Source organism: Lacerta agilis, chromosome 3 (genome assembly GCF_009819535.1).
Source record: "Lacerta agilis isolate rLacAgi1 chromosome 3, rLacAgi1.pri, whole genome shotgun sequence".
Lineage (NCBI taxonomy): Eukaryota > Metazoa > Chordata > Lepidosauria > Squamata > Lacertidae > Lacerta > Lacerta agilis.
The window spans coordinates 91,704,495-91,721,371 of NC_046314.1; the positions used below are offsets into that span (position 1 = coordinate 91,704,495).

Consider the following 16,877-nt stretch of genomic DNA (forward strand, 5'->3'; position numbering starts at 1 on the left):
AATAGTGGGTGGTAGGTCAGTGGGATTAGTGGGGATGGGGTTGGGGATAGTTTGCCTGTTTCTGCTTTCCATGCTTTGAGCATGGTTTGTGTGTATCTACTAAGTGTTGTGGGGATTTTTCTTAGTTTGTTTGGGAGGAGTGGGTATGCTGTGGTGCAGATATTCTCAATTGTGTCCCTTTCTAGGTGTATCCATTGTTTTGTCTCGTCTTCTAATATGTATGGGATTATATGGCGTATTTGGTTGGCTCTGTAGTATGCTTCTATGTTGGGGATTCCCCATCCTCCTTCTGCGGTGGGGAGGTGTAGGTATTTGGTGTATATTCTTGGTTTTTTGTGTGAGAAGATAAAGGATTGTAGTTTTCTTTGCCATTTGCGGAGTTGGGTTGGGGGAATCCAGATTGGGAGGGTTTGGAATAGATAGGTTAGTTTTGGGAGGATGATCATTTTGATCATGGCTATTTTGTCTGAGAGAGTGAGCTTCATGTTGTTCCATCTCTTTAAGTCTTTGTTTATTTGTTGCCATAGGGGTTTGTAGTTGTGGAGGTATAATTTGTTAAGGTTTTTGGTTATTGTACTCCTAGGTATCTGAACTTGGTGTGGCAGAGTTTTATCTTGGTGGTGTTGGTGAGTCCTCTTGGATGTAAGGTGGGGTGTTAAAGCACATGGCTTCCGATTTTTCAAAGTTTACTTGTAGGCCTGAAACCGTTGCAAATGTGTTGAGTTCTCTGATTAGGGAGGGTGCTGTGTTTGAGGGATCTGGTGTTGTGACCATTAGGTCATCTGCAAAAAGTCCTAGTTTATAGGTTCTGCCTTTTATTTCCACCCCCTTGATGTCTGTGGCTGCTCGGATTCGGATAGCTAGGGGTTCCAGCGCTAGGATAAATAGGAAGGGAGATAGTGGGCACCCTTGTTTTGTGCCTCTTTGGATTGTTATGGTATTTGAGTCCATATTATTAATTCTGCATTTTGCTGAGGCTTGGGAGTATATTTGTTTGATGGTTTGTAGGAAGTAGGGGCCAAATTTCATGCTAGTTAGTACTGCTGATAGGTATTTCCATCTAGGCAATCGAAAGCTTTGAGGATGTCTAGGACCTAATGTTAATGGGAGTTTAGTTGCCCTTGCTGTGTTCAATTAGGTCAGTAGTTTCCTGATGGGGTCTGTAATATTGCGACCAGGGACGAAGCCAGTTTGGTCTGGAGCTATTAGTTTGGATAAGAATTTTTCAGGCGGTTGGCCAAGATTGATGTGAATATTTTGTAGTCTTGGTTTATTAATGAAAATCGGGCGGTATGATTCTACCTTGAGGCTGTCCTTCATTGGTTTTGGGATGGAGGACTATTTTGGAGAGGGTCCAGGTTTTGGGGATGGGCCCTCCTTTCATGATGTCATTAAAGAGGCGTGTCATGTAGGGCATCAGGGGTTCTTTGAATTTCTTATAGAATTCTGCTGTGAAGCCATCTGGGCCTGGAGCTTTGTGTGGTTTTAGGTTTTGAGGATTGTGTCTATTTCCTCTGGGGTGATGGGACTGTCCATATATTCTTGTTCCTCGTTAGTTAGAGTAGGCTATGTTCATCTCTGCTAGGAATTCTTTGATTTCCTTCTCAGGTGGGTTACGGGAGGTGTATAGATCAGAGTAGAAATTTGCAAATTCTGCAATTATTTCTTTGGGGGAAAATGTCGTGCTGCCACCTTTTTTGGTGATGCAGTGTATCTTGTTTTAAGTGTTTTTTTCCTACATCTATTTGCTAATAGTCTGGAGTTTTTCCCTCCGTATTCGTAGAAGCGTTGTTTTAAGTATAGAATGTTGATCATTGTTTTGTTGATTTCTAGGGAGTCTATTTCTCTTCTTTTTTGTTCTATAAGTTGAAGCAGTTTTTTAGATCCTGTTTGTTTGTAGCGTGATGAAAGATTGGTGATGTCTTGTTCTAAGTTGTTAACTTTAGAGGTGGTTTGTTTTTTAAGGAGTGCTTTCTCTTTTATGCAAGCTCCTCTGGTGACTGCTTTCATTGCGTCCCACAGGAGGGGTGTTTTTTATGTTGTCTACATCGTTTTCCTTGAAGTAGTTTTGGAGGGTTTTAGTGAGGCTCTCTCTAATTTGTTTGTTTGTAGTTAGGGTGGGACTGAAGGACCATGATGGGGTGGTTTGTGTTTCTTCTCCTATTTTAATAGTGACTTCTACTGGGGCGTGGTCAGTGATTTGATGTTGCCTATATTTGTTGTTTGCACTAGAGGGATCAGACCCTGTGTGAGCAGGATGCTGTCCAATCTGGATACTGTGCCGTGGCGTCCAGATTGGAATGTATGGCTATTATCTCTTGGATTTTGCTCACTCCAGATGTCGTTAAAGACCCCTGTTTTTAACATTTTCAGTAGTTTGTAAGAGTCCCTAATTGTTGGGGGGATTTTTTTGAGGCAGGCTGTCCATGAGTTTGGGGGGTGAGTGTTTTTTTAGGGATATGCCCTTCAAATTTAGATTGAGGTCGCCTCCTAGGATTGCTTCCCCTTCAAAGAAGGAGAGGAATTTGTTTAGCGTTTTTTGGAGGAATTCTAATTGTTTGAGTTTGGGGCGTATATAGAGCAATTGTCAATTTGATTTTGCCATCTATGTTCCTTTGATGATATGAATCTGCCTTTTTGTCTTTTTAGGACTGTTGTGGCGTTGAAGTTCAGGTCTCTGCTGAGTATATTGCTACGCCACGGGCTTCTTCCTGCCATTGCCACCCACGTTGATTAAAGCGGGGGTCGCCAGGAGTTTGCTCCCATTTTGGGTGGGTTGTGTATTTCTTGTAGGAAGGTGATGTGTGGTTCATGGTATTTATGTAGAGGTGATGCGCTTTTTCTTTTGATGGGTTTCCTAACCCCCTCACGTTTAATGTAATTGCTTTTAGTAGCCATCTTGCTTCTTGTTATGTATAGATTCCTTGCCAACCGTCATGGGTTGTCCTGGGTCTCTAACTTTGTGTTGTTTAGTGAACCTGTGGGTTGCGCTGACCTAGGGTGTGGTGGGGGGGAGGGCTAGTGGGCTTAGAAGTCGGTTTGGGTTAAGAGTGGGGGATAGCTTGAAGAGGGTTTCTATATGTAGTCATATAGGTGTTCGTTTGGGGTATTTGGACTCTTTGGCGTTTAGCGTTGGTCCTGGGTCTCAGCTGGTGTGGAGGGCCATGTTCAGGGACAGGCCAGTACCCCCTTGTCGTTTGCGATTAAGGGGTGTCCAGTGAGACGGTATGGAGCGTCTTTGTGACGCCAATGTTGTGTATAAGGTTCAAAAGCAGTGCTACCAATGTTGGTAGCACATTGTTGGGTGTGTAGGGTGGGTGGGGTGTATTGGTACGCTCTGATGCCACCACTTGTGCTGATTAGTATCAGATTTTAGTCTGGATTTGAGGTTGTGTTATGGGGGTTGGAGGAGTTGTTGTTATGATTTTCTACCCCCCTATTGTAGGGTGGGGAGGGCTGATGAAGGTGTGGGTTGTACGTTGTTGGGTGATGGTGGGTTGGGGTTGTCTGGACTGGTGTTGGGGTGGGGGTTTCTGTGGTGTGTGCTATTTGGGGGGTGCTTGATGGTGTTAGCAGCGTTATGGCTTGGGGGGGAGGGGAGGGGGGGAGAATCACCAGTCCTGCAGTTTGGGTTGTTTTCCGGTTACTTCATTCAGTCGTTGCTGTTGTTGTTGTAGGGTCGTTCCGCTGTGAAGTGTTGGTTTGGATGGTCTTGGTCCGGGTTTCTTGTGCTGAGTCTTCGGTGGGTTGATTCTGTGTATGTCGGCAGTTGTTTGTATCGATACTTATTGTTGTTCCGCTTCTCTTGCTTCTTTTTCTTCTTAACTGTTGTCCATTCGTTTTCTGTTGTTTCATCATCGTGATTGTGGCTGTTGCTTGACAGGTCTTCCTGTTGCCATTCCGGTGGAAGATCAAGTCCGAGGTTTTCCATTAGTTGCTGAGCTTCATTCTTGTGGTAGCCATGTATTGTGCTGTGTTGGTTGTTACGATGAGGCGGAAGGGGAAGCCCCATCGGTACTCGATCCCTTCTTGTTGGAGACGTTGGGTGCATGGGCGTAGGTTTTTTCTCCGGTTTAGGGTATCCTGGGATAGATCCTGAAAGACAAATATGCGGTTGTCTTTGTATCGGAGGTTGGTTGAGCTTTCTGAGTTTATTCCATATTCTTCTTTCTTTTTGTAGCGTGCAAAGCACACTATGATGTCCCTGGGGGGCGTTGGTTTCGGCCTAGCTCTTAGGCTCTGGTGCCCTCTCCAGATCGTCTGTCTCAAGCTTACAGGCACTGGGATTGTATTTTTCAGCCAGCTTACATTAGTTCTGCTGGGTTTTCTCATCTGTATTCTCAGGGAAATTGCGGAATCTGATGTTGCAGCGTCTGTTTCGGTCTTCGAGGTCTGCTTGCTTGATTCTCATTTCTGTGTTTTCTCTTCCAGTTCGTTTATTTTCTTTTTCCATTTGTGCGTACTTCTCCTGGATTGTGTTATTGTTCTTCTTGCATTTGGTTCTTGTTTCTAGGGCATTCACTTTAGAGGTGAGATCGTTGATTAGTACCTTTAGGGGAGCCATTGCAGCCTCCATTTTTTCTGCTAATTTTTCTGCTAATTTTTCTGCTAGTCTCGCTTCCATTCCCTTAGATCTTGTTTCGTTATTAGGATGTTGTTATCTTGGAGGGGTGTTGTTGTGGTCTCAGCGTTGTTTGCTGTCTCTCTGGTTGGTGCCATCTCAGGTCTCCCTGGTGGTTTTGCTTTGAGGTCTGCTTCGTTTCCTCTTGGAGTATGGCGTGTTGCGGTTAGGAGTTGTGGTGTTGGTGGTTTCCCTGGGTATTGCTGGGTTGTTGAGCTGATCGGGTGTTGTTGATTGGTGGCTTTGGCAGAGCGTTCGGGTTAGGCGGCCATTTGTGTTGTTTCTTAGCTGTGTCTTAAGGGATTCTCTGGGGTTTTCTGTATTCACCTCAGCGGTGGCTTCGTTCGGGGAGCAGGTAAGTAGACCAAATGGGGTACGGCCAACAGAGGAGTTCGCAGGAGGGTAGGGACTGGTTCTGTGGTTAGGTTTGGGGGGGGGTTGTGGCTAACCTATAGAGGGAGGGTTTTATCTTAGGGGGTTTGGGGGGGAGGACAAGACTACCTCTAAAGACAGGCTGAAATGTAGTCTAGAGAAGGGGGATTTGATTTAAGGGGAGTGGAGAGGAAGAGGGGAGAGGGGGAAAAGGGGGGGCTGGAGCCAAGGGTGGGGTTGGGAAGTAGAGGGTGGGATGGGAGGTATGGGTAAAGAGGGGTGAAGGAAGATTGTTTTTTGTTTTGATTGAGGAAAGAGGGGGAAAGGGGGGGGTTAGAGGTATAGGAGGGTGGGGTGGCTTTTATTTATTATTTTGTTTGTTTTGCCCCTCCCTTTAATTAAACGAGGCGAAGGGGAATAAGGGAAGGAAAGGAGGAGAGCAGGGTCAAGTAAGCAAGCAAACAAACAGACAAACAGTAAGAACAAAGATGAATTTAGGGAGGGGGAGGGGAGGGAAACGAAAAAGGGAAAAAGAAAAAGAAGAGAGAGAAAAAAAGATTTAAAGAGGGGAGAATTGTATGTATCTATATATATATGGGTAAAAAAAAGGCAAAGAAAATTTTTAAAGCTTTTTTTTTTTTCTTTAAAAAGGGGGGATATAAAAATCTATATATGTAAAAATAGAATTAAAAAAAATATAGAGAAGAGGGGGGAAGGGTGTTTTTTTCTTTCTTTCCTTTTCCTTTTCCTTCTCTCTTCCTTTTAGAGGCTAAACAAGAGTGGGGGGGGGTTCCTATTTGTTTATTTACTCACTCGTCCCTCCACCCCCTCCTTCTCACCCCCTCTGTAATAAAGAGAGAGGAAACGGGAGGGGGAGAAGGGGGAGAAGAGGGAACAATAAAAAAGATCGAGAAGGGGGGGATTTTTCCCTCTCTTCTTCCTTTCTTTAAAAATAGAAGGCAGCAAAAAGTAAAAAGTAAAGGGTAAAAAGTAAAATAAAAAATAAAAAACCCTCCAGGTGCGCGGTTTCCTTCCAGAAGGCCTCCCTCTGGGTTCAGGCCTTCTTTTCTCCTCTTTTCTTCCCCCTCTTCTTTTCTTTTAGTGCAACTGTCGATGGGGAGTGTAGGCTCCGGCTGGGCCTGTTTTCCTTCGTGCCCTCTTCTGCCTACCTCTCCCTTCCCTCGGCGGTGGCTGTGGTGTTGGGGCCGCAGAGTCAGGGCCTTTACGTTCGTATGGGTTACGGGGGCCCGGCGGCGTGGCGGCTGCGGCGGCAGCGGTAGGAAGTCGGGGCTCCCCCCCCGTTTTTTCCCCCTTTTCCCTTGGGTTGGGGGTGATGGGGGTGGGAAAGGGCCCTCTCCCACCTTTCTCTTGGGGGGGGTAGCTGTGTGGCGGTGACAGCAGCTGCGGGGACGCGGCTTCTTTTTCGGTCCTCTTCGGCCTCTCCTCAGCCCCCGGCGTTCGGCGCTTCGCGGGGCTGGTGGTTCTAGGCCGTTCTCTCAGGCCGCTAGGCCTCGGGTCTCTGGGCTTTGTCCGGCGGTGGTCGGTGTCCCTGTTTTCGTTTTCGTGGGCCCGTCGGGGGGCAACTTCTGATCTGTTTATAGAAAAAGGACAGATTTGGGTTAACTAGATAAGCTGGGGTAAATTTCCAATGCATTGAGCATGAGAGGTTGCTTCCAGTTTTTCTACTGTATAACAAGCTTGCATATTGTCTCTGTTAACACCAAATGGTTTTCTGCTTATGAAGTATGTGTTCTGCTACTTGAATTGTGTCCATACCCTAAGGGGAACCGGGTGCAAACCCTTGCTTGTGCTTAAAGGTGCTATTTAGGTCCTACCATTGACTTTACATTGAAACATATAGACTAGCATTCAAACAAAAGGTCTCAGCATTCACTTTCTAGGAGTGCAGATGGTGAAGCAGAGCATACAGTGCATATAGCAGGTGTGATTGCATGTTGCCCACTTCAGACCTCAGGGGCCTTAGTCTCCCTTACTGAAGTCCTACTGAGCAAATGTTGGCACCTGTGGAAACCATCCCAGCAGGCATGTGAACATCTGTGTATACCAGGGGTAGGCAACCTAAGGCCCGGGGGCCAAATGCGGCCCAATCGCCTTCTCAATCTGGCCCACAGATGGTCTGGGAATCAGTGTGTTTTTACATGAGTATAATATGGCCTTTTATTTAAAATGCATCTCTGGGTTATTTGTGGGGCATAGGAATTTGTTCATATTTTTTTTTTCCAAATGGTCCACCAAATGGTCTGAGGGACGGTGGACCAGCCCACAGCTGAAAAAGGTTTCTGACCCCTGGTGTATACCAACAATCTGAATACCACGAAAGAAACCATTCATGTCAACTCGAAAGCATTGAGCTGCATTGTTCCTCAATACTGTGCAAGCTCAGCATAGTTAACTGGATGACTTTGGTTTGGTTTGGTTACTGGTAGTGATTTTTGTATCTATATAACATTAGCTTTTTTAAAAAAAAAAAAAAGAATTATTCACACTGATTTAATTGCTCTAGAGGATACCTTAGGAAAAAATCATGGATCAAGACGGCTTGTGGTTTTGAGAGCAGCACTGTTACAGCACATCTTTCCTGCATCAAGCGGTTTCAGACCTTTAACATTTTGCAGGCTGGTTTAGCAGCCACAAATAGAGAAGTGAAAGGAATACTCTGAATATTAAATGCCTTCAGAGAACAGGGGGAAAGGTGCACTAGGTTATAAAGCGAAGCAGCATGTATCTCCCTGTTTTCCATTGGCTGTTTATCCAACATCAATACAACACTTTAGGAGCCAAATTACTAAACAAGCTGCCATTAGGCTTGCAGTCAGCTGGATAGATTAGTGGCTAAGAGAGGCAGATACAAGATTTTCATCTCTTGAGCCATTACTCAAGTGAATTACCATCCACGGTGCTCCCTTGGGAATTTAAGGTAGAAAAGACTCACTCTGCTGCAATAGTGAGATCCAGGATAGGGGGTCAGGGTTATCAGGCCACGTAAGTGTAAAAATTGCCCAGCAAAAAAAGAGATCCTTCTTGGAAAGGACTTAAAGGATTTAGGGCTGCCAGGAGTGCTGGAAAAGAAAATAATAGTTGTGGGGGTGTCCTCCTGCAGCAAACTTGTTAAATTCACATGTGTTAATCTTATAAAAGGGAAGAGAGAACCAAGGCGGCCTCAGTTTAGCAAAAAAAAGAAAAAAGAAATCTTCAGCATGAAATAGTGCCTTCTTAGGAAATGATCAGACTCTGCTCCACTTTTACATGCACATATTACCTTAAATGCAGGGTAAGGAATATTAAATTGTGTTTAATCCAAAATCATTTAATTGGAACTATTTGGAGAGTCCTACACACATACATTTCCATGTCATGTTATATTTCTAAACCACTTACGTTTCATACCTGGTGATTCCAGGTCCAAAATTTAGTGCTGCCATGTTTAGGCTGCAGCCCTTTGCATACTGAATAGCACCATTGAGCACAATGGGATTTACTTCTGAGCAGACATCCAAAGGATTGCTCTATGATGGTACAATCCTGTGCATATCTTCTCAGAAGTAAGTTTCACTGAGTTCAGTGAGATTGACTGTGAGGTAAGATTAAGAATAAACTGGTTTTTAAGAGACTGACTAAAAATGCTCCTAGTTAATTGGAAATAGTTTATTTTAAAATGGTAATTTATTATTAATACTTTTAGGACTTAATATTTTTAAGTACTTCAAAAAGTGTAGATTTTAATTGAGAACAGACAATCTCTTTTCTCTCACACACAGGAGGGAACACTTTTCTAATATGCCTGCTATGACACATACAGGCATCATCTAAAAAGAGAACATTTTTCTTCTACAACTAATTATTTTATTCATGTATCATTTTATTGAGATTTAATACATTCAGTGATTTAAAATAAATGAATGCATGATATTAATGAAACAAGAGTTCGTACATGAATAGATAGACCTCCCCCCACAAAAAAAATAGAATGTTAAAATTAGAATGTACAGGGTCAACCACAGATAAAGCTTCCACCACTAAGCATCTGTATAAAGAGATCTGATTTCCCCCCACCAAAAAAAAGACGCTCTAGTTTCAATTAGTATTTGTGCTCCTTGAGAACGGCATTTTGCCCATGCCTATGTATCTTAAACTTCTTCTGTGTGGCATTTTTTTCTAAGTAGTGTGCTTCTCGATTTATGTTAACATAGCTGCAGTTTTTTGGCCTGTTAAAAGCAGCACATTCCAACAGAGTTCACTGGGACTTACATCTTGGTAAGTGTACCTGGATTTGCAACATTAAACTCATGTTAAAGGGGAAGTGACATCAGTTTTCTTATGAGCCTGAACAGGAAATAATGTTTCCGTCACAGTGCTAGCAGTTAAATGTTCACACAGATTAAGCAAGAAATTGTTTATTTAATCAAGGCCACTTCTGGTATGTTGTTTTGTTTTTGTTTTGTTTTTTTAAAAAAACTATATAAAAATAAAGTTCAAAAGGTACCAAAGTGAAAGCTGCAAATGTGCATGTTAAAATATAGGCAAAGTTTCTGCGGTTCTTTTGTGTTTTGAGAGCCCTACTGAAATTCTTAAGCAAATGTAAAACCTGAACTTCGGCAAGCTGTTGTATCCCAAAATGATTAAACAGATGTGAAGCCTGCAGCAGCATTAGACCTCTGATCTGATTTTTAGCTTACAGATGGAATTAAATTAATTCATGGCAATCCCTGTAAAATCAAGGGTATGGCACTGAATGCTAGTGCTCTGCTTAACCAGAATGTACCTGTTCCAACAGCTGTTGAGAAAAATTACATGGCTTAATTTTCATAGAAATCTACCTTTAATGACATCATAAATATTATTTTGAAATAAAATTTTAATTGCAAGTTTTGTTTTTTCTCTTTCTTTTTTTTCAAAAGAGTGCCTTGATTTACTATATACAAACTTTATTGCCCTTTTTCTTTTATGGGCTTTATATGAAGTCTCTAAAACATTTACATGCATAAGGACTATCTCCAGGAATTGTGAAAATATGCACTGGTAGAACTACAAGACTGTACATTTTGGCTTACTGTGATTTCCCGGGGAATTTTGAAGCTTTTGCTCTACCAATGAAAGTCACTGGCCAAAAAAAAGTGTTCCGTTTTCTGCCTTTGTGGCAACAACTGCAGTGAGCTGCCCACTGACACTGTTTGTTCTGGTAGCAATCAGACATTGCAGTCCTTAAACGGCATAAAAAGCTTTGTGCCACTGGTGCAGCAGCCTATTATTAATGAGCAGTATTAACTCTAGTCTTGCAGAATTTGTCACGAAGTCTTTCCTGCTGAAACAGTTGGAGATTCTCTGCCTTTCTCAAGCTGTTTGCATAGCTACTTTTCTTATAGATGGGGGGGGGGGGACTGCTACTGTATTTATAATCCTCGGCATGGTTAGAAAGTTGCCCCCAATTGTTTCTGGGGCCACTTGCTAGAAACAGCCCCTTGGGAAGTTAATTCTTTCAATTGTGATGTTGCTTTAATTAGTAGATAAATATAAAGTACAGTAAAAGTAGTTTTTAGTTCCTTGTCTTTCAGCCAATGAGCACCAATAAATTTTGCATGCAGTTGTTCTCTCTGTGTTTTAGGTGACGCAGGAAAAACTGCAAGAAATAAGGTTACAGTAATTGTTGCCTCAAATAGAATGCAATGTTCAAAATAAGCCAATTAGAATGCCTTTAATTTGCTAAATCGCTACAGAAAGTCATTCTCAAATTGAGGCTTCAGAGTTTTCCACAAACAATGAAATATTGCCCCATCACCAGAGCATCGTTTGGTGATTAGGAACAACACACCAAGTACCCAGGTGCTTCTCCGAGTCCCTTCTCTCACTTAAACATTTGTCTCCTTCCTTTTAAATGTTGACATAGCATTATGTCCAAACTGCACTGATATTTTTTTGGTAACCATTGTGTCAAACCATAGTTTGCAAACCTGTTTGTGACCATCAGTTACAAAATGATCTGATGCTAACAATGATTTGGTGCCATCATACATAGTGCACTGACCAAAACTGAAGGGGGAATGCCCACATGAGCGAAGTGGAGCACAAGATCCCATGCGATGCTCCCAAACACCAAACAGTGAATACCAAACAATAAGGCATCATTCCATCTGCACTTGTGCCACAAGGGGTGGTAAATTAACTAGTTTTCTTATCCTTTAATAAGTATGCAATGACAGCAGACTTTGATCCACTGAAAAGTGCTTTTGAATTGTAGTTGGCCTCTGTCAGTCTCAAGAGACAATGGAAGAGTGCACCTTCAGGGTTAAAGTCAAAGTGTTGGAGAGTTGCAGCATCTGCCTTTAAACATGTTATCATTAAAAACATTGAATGATACCCAGTGTTGCGCAAGTGGATTTCCTCTTCCTCTCCTGCCTTTTGTCCCCACCCCCACCCCCGCTCACAAATACGTCCCAACCCTCCAAAGCAGATGTAATGAGAGTGGGGGCTGCAGGAGGTAGGAGAGGAAGAGAAAAGCCTGTTGCCTGAGCAGAACTTGGCTCTCCCAGTGGTCGCACACAATTGGATACCTCCCACCAACCTGCTTTCTTTCTGTAACCCTTTGCACTGTGACGTACGCTTTTATATCCCTAGCATATCTCATTTTGTGTTTAAAACAATTGTGTAAGGAAGGTTATGCTGCGAGGGTGGGTGGCTTGTTGAACACCATTCAGTGAGCTCTAATAGCTGAGGCTAGGGTTAAAGCAAGTGCGAATCCACATCAAAATCCAGCACTTGATCAGGTGGGCTTGCAGTACAGTAGGAGCAACAGTAAGTAGTCTTGGCATGCAATTAGCAAAGCTGCTTTTTGGCTTGTATATTTATAGGTGCTGAATGGAACAAAATGCATGGAGTTTCAAATTCTGATAATTATATCCTATGTTGAGGAGGAAAATTTCATTATATTGTATATTAAAGTACTTAAGTATCAGTTAAAAACAAAACTCTTCCAATTACCTGTCAGTCACAGACAATTGCGTACTTTCCACTGAGGGGCTGGCATCAAGAATAGTAACACCACTATATAAAGTTGCACATTTTGAAGAACAGGGTGTTCAGCTCTTTATTCCTTAAAGAATGCTGGTTTCTGTCAATGTTAAAAAGAGCAATTATAAGACTTTCACTTTTCCAGTCCTTTGTTTTAACTCTCTTGTATTCATTGTTAAACATTTGTTTCCAACTTTCAGTGAAGACAGACTAGCACCTGAGACCCACAACAGCCTTGTTAAGCTGAGCTTGTTAGGCTTCCTCGCCTGTTTCCATTCTGCCCAGGACCAGCCCAAGACAATTTGCTGCCTGAGGGAACGGACAAGATGCTGGCAACCCAATTTTCTTATACAGAAGCCAAGCAGACTGGCATTTGCACCTTATTTCAAATCAGGCAAAAAGGACAGTGTCCTCAATCGCACCTGAGGGTATCTTAGAAGATTCAGGACAGGCCATGTGGCACATGCACAGCTCTGTCCTCCAACACCTCAGCACAACTCACAGAAAGTGGGAAAGGACAAAAAGAGAACCCTAATCCAAATATCTACATGGCAGTCTGACTCCAGTGCCACCGTGAGCTGGGTTCTCTCATGTGCCACCACAACCACAGACAGTTGTGGCACAGGCTGAAGTAGCTGGTAGTTGGCATAGATTAGATTTTTATGACGGTGGCCTCTCCGATAGTATCACCACATAATACTTAATATAATATAGAATGCAAAGATTTTAGTGACAAATGTGCAGTTTAAGGGAGCTGAGCAATACTTTAACATTGATTAATGCAACCAGGTTCCCCTGTTTTCATTTCTACGGTTCTTGCCATCTTTGAGTCATGTTGGAATGTAATTTCCAGCATGTTATTATGCGTGGTGTTAAGCATTTATATAATTCTTTTTTTTCTCTCTTTCAAATAAGGGAAATTAGCCTATAACATTCTCAGATCAACATGCAACCTTGAGGTCGATGTGCACAAAGACATCCTGTTCTAGCAACCTATTAGATAAATTAGGAGAATAAGAAGGTTTAAGGCTTACGGGGAGATTATCCTGCTCTTCTGCATATGGCCATCCTGATTAATGCTGTGTATTTCTTTTAATCTCAGGGTTTGTAGGTGAAAATGCTCAACCGATCTCAGATAGCAACATTGGCAATAGGATGCTCCAAAGTATGGGCTGGACACCTGGCACAGGCCTTGGACCAGAAGGCAAAGGGATAGCCGAACCAATCCGAGCAATCCAGAGGCCAAAAGGACTTGGACTTGGATTCAGCTAACCGAAAGGCGCTCCAGCTGCTGTTCAGACAAGACGACGACCAACCTTTCAGCTTTGAAATAACTAAAAACATTCAGCTGTTCTCAGAAACATCCAGTGATTCTTACTGTAACTTTTGAATACAGAAGCCTCAATGTTTTCTATTAAAAGCTGCAAGGGACCAGCCATTAGGGCAGTCCTGATGTTTGAACCCTAACTCTGTAATGGTGCTAATCTTTTTAATTGTACTTTTTTATTTTCTGTGGTCTTGACCATTTATATTGTCAAAATCCCCAAGAACTGATTGGATCCATTCCCCCCACCCCTTTAAAGACTTGCCAACTGCAGAGGTGCACCTGAGTTTTTCTTTCTCAGCCTTTTCATAGAACAGGCCACTTTGGCTGGTTTTAATTATAATGGAAAGCTGCTGTGTTACTTCCTAAGATGGTGCAGATGCAGTATAGTATTAGACCCTGCTGCACATCTCCCTTCCATTCCAAAAAGGTCTTGGTAGATTGTTCATCAAGGCAGCATACTTCCTAAGATGGTGCAGACAGCACTCTAGTGAGGAAAGGAGGAGTGACAGAGTTCACCTGTATCTCTGCCTCAGTAGCAGCCAAATACAGCCTTCATGGGCAGGGCTGCTCATGACTCTGCCTCATTTCAGGCCAGTTTAATTTGATATTTAATTTGATATACAATATTTGCAGATGAGCCAACATAAAGCACATCTTGCTTCCCAGCATGCAATTTTGCATGAGAAATGCATGACAAACAGCAAGCTTTTTTATTCCAGGAGTTGCTGCATGTAACTCCACCCTCCTCTCTCTCACCCTAATACACACACCATTTGAGTACAATTTTAATTGGTTGTTGCATCTTAGGTGGTGTTATTTTAAAAGCAAAGTTTTTAAACCAATTGTACTGCTGTCATTTATCCAATCACTGTGAATGTGTATCCCGACCCGTTGTTAGCTAAGTGGATTTAAAATGGGACATTAGAGTCTCTGAATTATAGTTATAATTTGGGAGATATTTCTTAATTGGGAAAAAAAACTGGTGGTGACAAAGGTGGGCCAGGTTGGAGGCTTCTCAGGCACATATTCTTGAAAGAAGGTGAAAGGATTTGAAACAGTATAACAGGAAGTGCTTTAATTTTATCAACAGCCATAATTTCACACTTAATATTTTGGCTTGCTTTTGTGCTGACACCAATCTCATTAAAGAGTCCTTCTATCACTGGACTGGAGGTTTATTTCAATGAGTGTGTTAGCTTGGCTTAATCATACCTGTACCCTAAAGTAATCACTTCAGAATTCATATACTGCTGCCAGCATAAGGCTGTATTCAGATGTCACACTTCCCACCACCTGCTATCATTGGCATAATAACATTCCCTACCAGACACAATGGGTGAGATCCAGAGAGCTGCAAGCAGAGTTCCACTTACACCATCGGGCTTTCCTGCTCCTCCTTTCCCATTGCCGTCCACTTTGCCCTCAAAGAGCCACTCTTGAGTTTCAAAGGATCTTCCAGAATGGGGTGTGCAGGGGGGTGGAGGAGAAAGTCAACAAAGATAACACCAGCTTTTGTGACTGGAAAAAAAATAGGTACTCTTAAATAATAAAATCCAGTTTCTGAATTCTGCTTTTTTGCCATGCTCATAAGGAATAGGGGAAGACTCAATTCTCAATGGCTTCAAGTAAGTAACAAGCTGTAACCGGGAAACTGCCACTGCCTGGGCACTGTGGTATCTGTAATATATTAGTTGCCACTTCATTGCACCTGACCGTCATATGAATGGGCAATTAACTGGTTTCCAATAGAATAGAATAAAAAATATGGTGGTAAAATAGGTCTAGTAGCTGTGAATATTTTTTTTCCAAAAGAAACTGGCACTTGTCTACCTTCACACAATAAGATTTTCATTCGCTTCTTCCATTTCCTTTTCACCCAACAAGATCCTGGCTACCAGCTGATGAGCAAGTTTATTTAATTATTTTATTTCAACAATTTGCGTATTATTTTATCTCTAAGCAACCCAATAGAAAAAGGCTAAAATTAAGTTAAAACTATAAAATCAGAATTCCATTCAAAAGCCCTCAGGAGTTAAAAAGTCTTTAGTAAGCACTGGAAGTTCAACAGGGAGGGGAGCTGACTGGCCAAGAAAACTGGACCCGCAGTATTGAACATACAGCTCCTAGTGGAGCTGAGCTGCGCATCTGAGTCCTCTGAGACCACTAACAGTGGCTCCTCTGAAGACCTTAGTGATGAACGGGTATAAAAGGAATCAGATCAAGCTGGAGGGAGAACACGGTTTTTACAATTGTGTTGATTAATTACTTGGAGAAGTATTCAGAGCCCGTTTACAAAATTAGTAAATGTCTGCTTTTTCTTTAAAGCCAATTTAATTTTTTTAACCTATTGGGCATGAAGGCTATTTATACTGGTTCTTGTTAACAAAATTTGTGCCTAATTTATCTAGCCAGTAATGTGACAAGTTACAAAGGCTGCAGGACTTACCTGGGAGTAGGACCCATTGAACTCAGTGGATAACTCGGTAAGTCATGTTTATGATTGTACTGTTATACTACAGTCCTGTACACATTGACTTGAAAAGTCTCACTGAACTTCATGAAATTTGCTTCTGCATAGAGGTGTATAGGATAATGCTGTTAGTAGTGTTTTAACAGGCTCTGAAAATTGCAAATGTTATAGGAAGTTACCGGTAAATGTTTGTATCAAATAGTTTGGGGTGAAAAATGAGATATGTCAATATGTGTCTTCTAAATAAAGCATACCACCTGAAACATGGTATATAAATACCATAAATAAAATAAAGCATTTACGATTCAGAAACAACATGCAAGACTACTATGCTGCCCACAACAAGGCATTCATTGAGAACTCTGACTTCTGTTGAAATTAATTGGAAAGTCTTTATTTTAAAAATCCTTGGCTTAGTTCCTAGAATTTTTTAGTCTCCTGAACAACTATCTGTTGAAATTGTCAAAATATTAAAGATCATTTTTTTGGAGCTCACTGCATATAAATATGTGCTCTGGTTTTTATACAAAATATTTAAAAAAACAACAACCAAAAGTCCTTAGAAACTGGTAGACACTTGGATTATGAGAAAATCCAGCAGCTAGTACAGGGGTTGCCTTTCTTTTCCCAAGAGCAGCTACCATGCTGGGGGGAAAGGAGGAAAAATGGGGAAGTGTCTTCTATTGTAGCAGGTGGAAGGATGAAGCAGATAAGAAACTGAGGAAAACAGAAACAAGTTTCCCTCTCCACAATTGTATGGCTCTGTGAATTTGGTTCTGCCATGTCAAATGGATGCCTGAGTTGAAGATGATGAGGGGCTGAAAATAGAGGAGAGCTACTGCAAAAAATTGTAGGAAAGGAAGAAGAAGGAAATAGACTGTGTTTAAGGAATCTGCATGTGTTCACTGGACAGATGGCCTCCCAAAATTCCCTTTCCCCTTGGGAACTGCCATGGGGACAGAACTGTTACTGCTCTTCTGACAACAGCAGCCTTGCACTTATGGCAGTAGCAGCCACTACACCAAACAGCAGCCTCAACTCAGACCTATTTGCAGGCCATA

General features: G+C 42.1%; 1 protein-coding gene across 1 annotated transcript in view; it reads left to right on the forward strand.

The window, feature by feature from the left end:
- GPATCH2 (G-patch domain containing 2) overlaps positions 1–13,616 on the forward strand; it is a 104,556-nt gene extending 90,940 nt beyond the window's left edge. Inside the window, exon 10 of the mRNA XM_033144770.1 lies at positions 13,122–13,616. Within this exon, the coding sequence (XP_033000661.1) occupies positions 13,122–13,291 (170 nt within the window). The 3' untranslated portion in view covers positions 13,292–13,616. The remainder of the gene's footprint in view (positions 1–13,121) is intronic.
- Positions 13,617–16,877: the final 3,261 nt, after the last annotated feature.